Here is a 4386-nt window from a genome sequence, read left to right on the forward strand (position 1 = left end):
GGTGTTGGAATGCGTGAAATTGTATTCGTCTATATTGCACTAAAATCAAATCAATAATAGTCTTTTAAGACTGTCAATTTTCCTTTTCGAAACATCTCCCGCATGTACGCACGACGTGATTATGGAAACGCGCTTCTGGTTGCAAGGAGTCAGATCTTGATCGTCTTGTGTTAGTGTTTGCAAAATCGTGCTGTAAGAATAATTGTACGCATGTATGAACTGTATTGATATCTGGCAAGTGTTTTGGCTTGAAAGCATAAATAGGCTCTTATCAACCATCAAAGCAATTCATTGCACTCAAATTATGGTACAAATTTTATGTATGGCTAGTTGTCAATAGTGTGACTTGTAAATGAGGCTTTTTTGTGTCAGGCTATCTGTGGGTCAAATACTTGAGGTCAATTCTGGGTACCATTTTGAAAACAATGTGCTTTTTATATGGCTGGAGACATTTGGGATTTGGTCTATTTTACCTGTTGTTGAACATGAATTTGGATATATACATTTAGCTTGGGATATAAATGGTGAGTACAATTGAGGTAAACTTAGAACGGATTTGACAAACAATGGTAAAACAGGTACCTGAAACAAAAATGATTGGAACGGAAGCTTAGGAAAAAGAGTGCGATTTGCCAGAATGGTGGCAAGAAATGTTACTATTTTTCATCACTGCTGTAGTTTGGACATTCAAACTTCTTACCTTAAATAGGATTCAGTGATATATTGCAAGAGGTACAATTGCAAACAAGGAGGAAAACCGGAGCACCCGGAGAAAAGCCTGTGAGGAGGAGCATGAATCGGCAACCAAACTTACATGTGGTAACGCGGGGAATGGGGGAATTGAACCTGGACCACAGTGGTGAGAAGCTAGTAAGGTGACCGCGACACTAACCCGCCTTCCTGCTTCTGCGATGGCTCAATGTTGAGGGAGCCGAGGTCATCCTCTTTTCACTTTTTCTTGCATCATTTAAAGTTACACGACTGCTACAGACATGACAGACGTATCGACCAACCTATCTAATTTAGGGTATAATTTATCTGATTTAGGGTATAATAATTATCATTGCTATCTAGTGCAACATGGGTCAATAGTAACGAACTTCGGAGAACATCAAACAGAGGAAGGCCACGTGTTGTACTATAGTGGAGAGCTTGACAAACATGCCAATGGAGTGGGCTTTCTTGTCAACACGAGCATCAAGAATGCTGTTTTGGGATGTTGCCCAGTTTCTAGCAGGATCATTACCATTCAGCTGCAAGCAGCCCCATTTAACATCACAATAATCCAGGTTTATGTGCCAACGTCAGACTACGATGATGAACATGTGGAAACCTTCTACACCCAACTGCAGGAAGTCATCGACAAAGTAAAAAAGAAGGACATCTTGATCATCCAGGGTAACTGGAATGCAAAAGTCGGTGAGGATGCACTGAAAGACTGGAAGGAATTCTGCGGCCCCTCTTGCAATACTGTAACCAATAAAAGAGGGCTAAGGCTGTTGGAATTTACAAGACTCAACAACATGGTACTTGCCAACACTCTTGGAAAACACAAGCCATCTCGCCGCTGGACCTGACACTCACCAAATGGACGATACCATAATCAGATCGATTATATACTGGTGCAGAAGCGGTTTCAGTCAGGAATCAACAAAGAGACATCAAGGACCTACCCAGGTGCAGACATTGGGAGCGACCATGACATGGTGATAATGAACTTCCGAGTCCGGTTAAAGAATACCAAAAAGACCAAGAGCACCAGGATCAAGTTCAACTTGGACAGACTGAAGGACCCCAACATCTCTGCTTCCTTCAAAGCCACAGTTGGTGGGAAGTTTGCTCCCTTGTTGATGCTCAATGACAATGACAGTGCCGAAATGCTGACATCAAAATTCAACGAAATCATGATTGAGGCAGCAACAGAGACACTTGGGAAACATCGCAGGAAAACACAACCATGGGTTACCGAGGACATACTGGACATGTGTGACAAAAGGAGAAAGCTAAAGAAGGAGAAGAATACACCAGCCGGTGCCAAAGGGTACAAGGAAGTCAGCAAAAGCATGAATAAAGCTAAGGATTATTGGATTCAGAAACAATGTACTGAGCTGGAAGAAAGCCTGGAGAAAAACAACAGCAGAAGAGCATTTCAGATTGTCAAGGACCTCACAAAACCTAGACAGCCACGAGTCAACACCATCCAAGACAAACAGAAGAGGAAGGCATACTAAAGAGGTGGACAGAGTATTGCTCAGACCTTTACAACCACCAGACAAATGGAGATCCTGGTGTAATCATAAGCCAGGAATCATCAAACAATGATGACTTTCCCGTCTTGAGGGAAGAGGTGGAGAAAGCCATTAAATCACTTAAGATTGGAAAGGCTCCGGGGGTAGACAATATTACAGCTGAGCTAATCAGGCATGGAGGCGAAATGACAATTGACATCCTCACAGTCATTTGCAATAAGATATGGCAATCTGGTGATTGGCCAACACCATGGACTCAGTCGCTCATCATCACACTCCCCAAGAAAGGCAATCTGCAACAATACCAGAACTACAGAACCATCAGTTTAATTAGTCATGCCAGTAAGGTCATGCTAAAAGTATTACTGAACAGGCTGAAACCACAGGCAGAAGAAATTATCTCTGATGAGCAAGCCGGTTTCAGGAGTGGAAGAAGCACAACCGAGCAAATATTTAATCTGCGTGTCATGGGTGAGAAATACAACCAACACCAGCAGGACATCTTCCATGTGTTCATTGACTTTAAGAAGGCCTTTGACCGTGTATGGCACAACGCATTGTGGGCCACAATGAAGAGCTACAACATGGGCCAGAAGCTAATCAAATCAATCCAACAGCTGTACAGTAAAGCCAGCAGCGCAGTACTTGCACAAGGCAAAATCGGAGAATGGTTTCACACGTAAGTTGGCGTACGTCAAGGTTGTCTGCTATCTCCTACCTTGTTCAACATCTTCTTGGAAAGAATCATGACTGAAGCACTAGAAGACCATTGTGGAACAGTCAGCATAGGAGGCCGAACAATCACAAATCTAATGTTTGCTGACGACATTGAAGGGCTAACAGGAAACGAAGAAGAGCTGGCAGACCTCGTAAAGCGGCTGGACATAACATCAACCAGATATGGCATGGAGAGAAGTGGAGAGAAGACAAAGCTGATGAAAAATAATGACGGAGAAATAAAAACACCAATCTCAGTCAGTGGCCAGCAACTTGACACAGTGAAGAAATTCAAATATCTAGGGGCCATAATCAGCCAAGAAGGTTCCAAACCAGAAATCCTCTCCAGAACTGCACAGACAACAGCTGCCCTGGCAAAACTGCCACCGATTTGGAGAGATAAAAACATCACTCTGAACTCCAAACTAAGGCTACTTCATGCCCCAGTGCTCTCAATCTTTTTGTATGCATGTGAGTCGTGGACCCTGACGGTAGAACTACAGAAAAAGATCCAAGCTGTAGAAATGAGATGCCTACGAAGGCTCCTCGGCATATCATATACTGACCACATCACCAACGAGGAAGTGCGCAGAAGAGTATTACAACACATGAGTAATTATGATGACCTGCTGTCCACTGTTATGTTTAAGAAAAGGAAGTTGAAGTGGTATGGCCATGTAACAAGATCCAGTGGCCTATCCAAGACGATCCTACAGGGAACAGTGCAGGGAAAGAGAAGAAGAGGCCGGCAGAGAAAGAGATGGATGGACAACATCGCAGAATGGACTGGGATGAATTTCTCACAGACTCAAACCCTGGCACACAACCGAGACAGATGGAGGATGGTGGTGGAGCGGTATATCATGCAGTGCCCATACGACCCAGGAGGGTTATGGGAGCAGTAAGCAGTAAGTAAAGTAATTATCATAACGATCGATTTTCAAAATTCAAAAATTTTGTCTGCTTCAAAATATTTAGTAACCACCATAATCACTATCATTTTGCAGCCTGTAACCACATTAGATGATTAGATTGGGTTCAATGCATTAGGTACTTTAGCATTATTATATGATGCAACAATTAAGCAGAAAGCAAGCAGCACGATAAGCAGTGAATTAGGTCTCCTGAGCTATCATGACGCAATCATTAAGAAGAAAAACAGGTAGGAAATGTGCAGGGAATTACATTTAATTATCTATTTTAAAGTTTTCCCCCCATGATATAATTCCCTAAACTACATGCTGATACCAAGAAAATGAAGAAGGAAGAAGAAGAAGAAGAAGAGGAAGAAAACAGGAAAAAAACTTAGCTTTACTTCAAAGCTAATTTCCCTGATGATAATTACCCTCTTCGGCTCTATGGATTGTTATAATATGATTTGCTATAAAAGCAGCAGAAGATTTAGTCAGTGACCAAGTTA

At 42.3% G+C, this 4386-nt stretch overlaps 1 protein-coding gene across 1 annotated transcript; it reads left to right on the forward strand.

The window, feature by feature from the left end:
- The first annotated feature begins 992 nt into the window (after nucleotides 1–992).
- On the forward strand, nucleotides 993–1577 carry LOC140154740 (craniofacial development protein 2-like). Its single transcript, XM_072177306.1, has one exon. The coding sequence runs from the start codon at nucleotides 993–995 to the stop codon at nucleotides 1575–1577; it is 585 nt and encodes a 194-aa protein (XP_072033407.1).
- The last annotated feature ends 2809 nt before the right edge of the window (nucleotides 1578–4386 follow it).

Source organism: Amphiura filiformis, chromosome 6 (genome assembly GCF_039555335.1).
Source record: "Amphiura filiformis chromosome 6, Afil_fr2py, whole genome shotgun sequence".
In the NCBI taxonomy this organism is placed as follows: Eukaryota; Metazoa; Echinodermata; class Ophiuroidea; order Amphilepidida; family Amphiuridae; genus Amphiura; species Amphiura filiformis.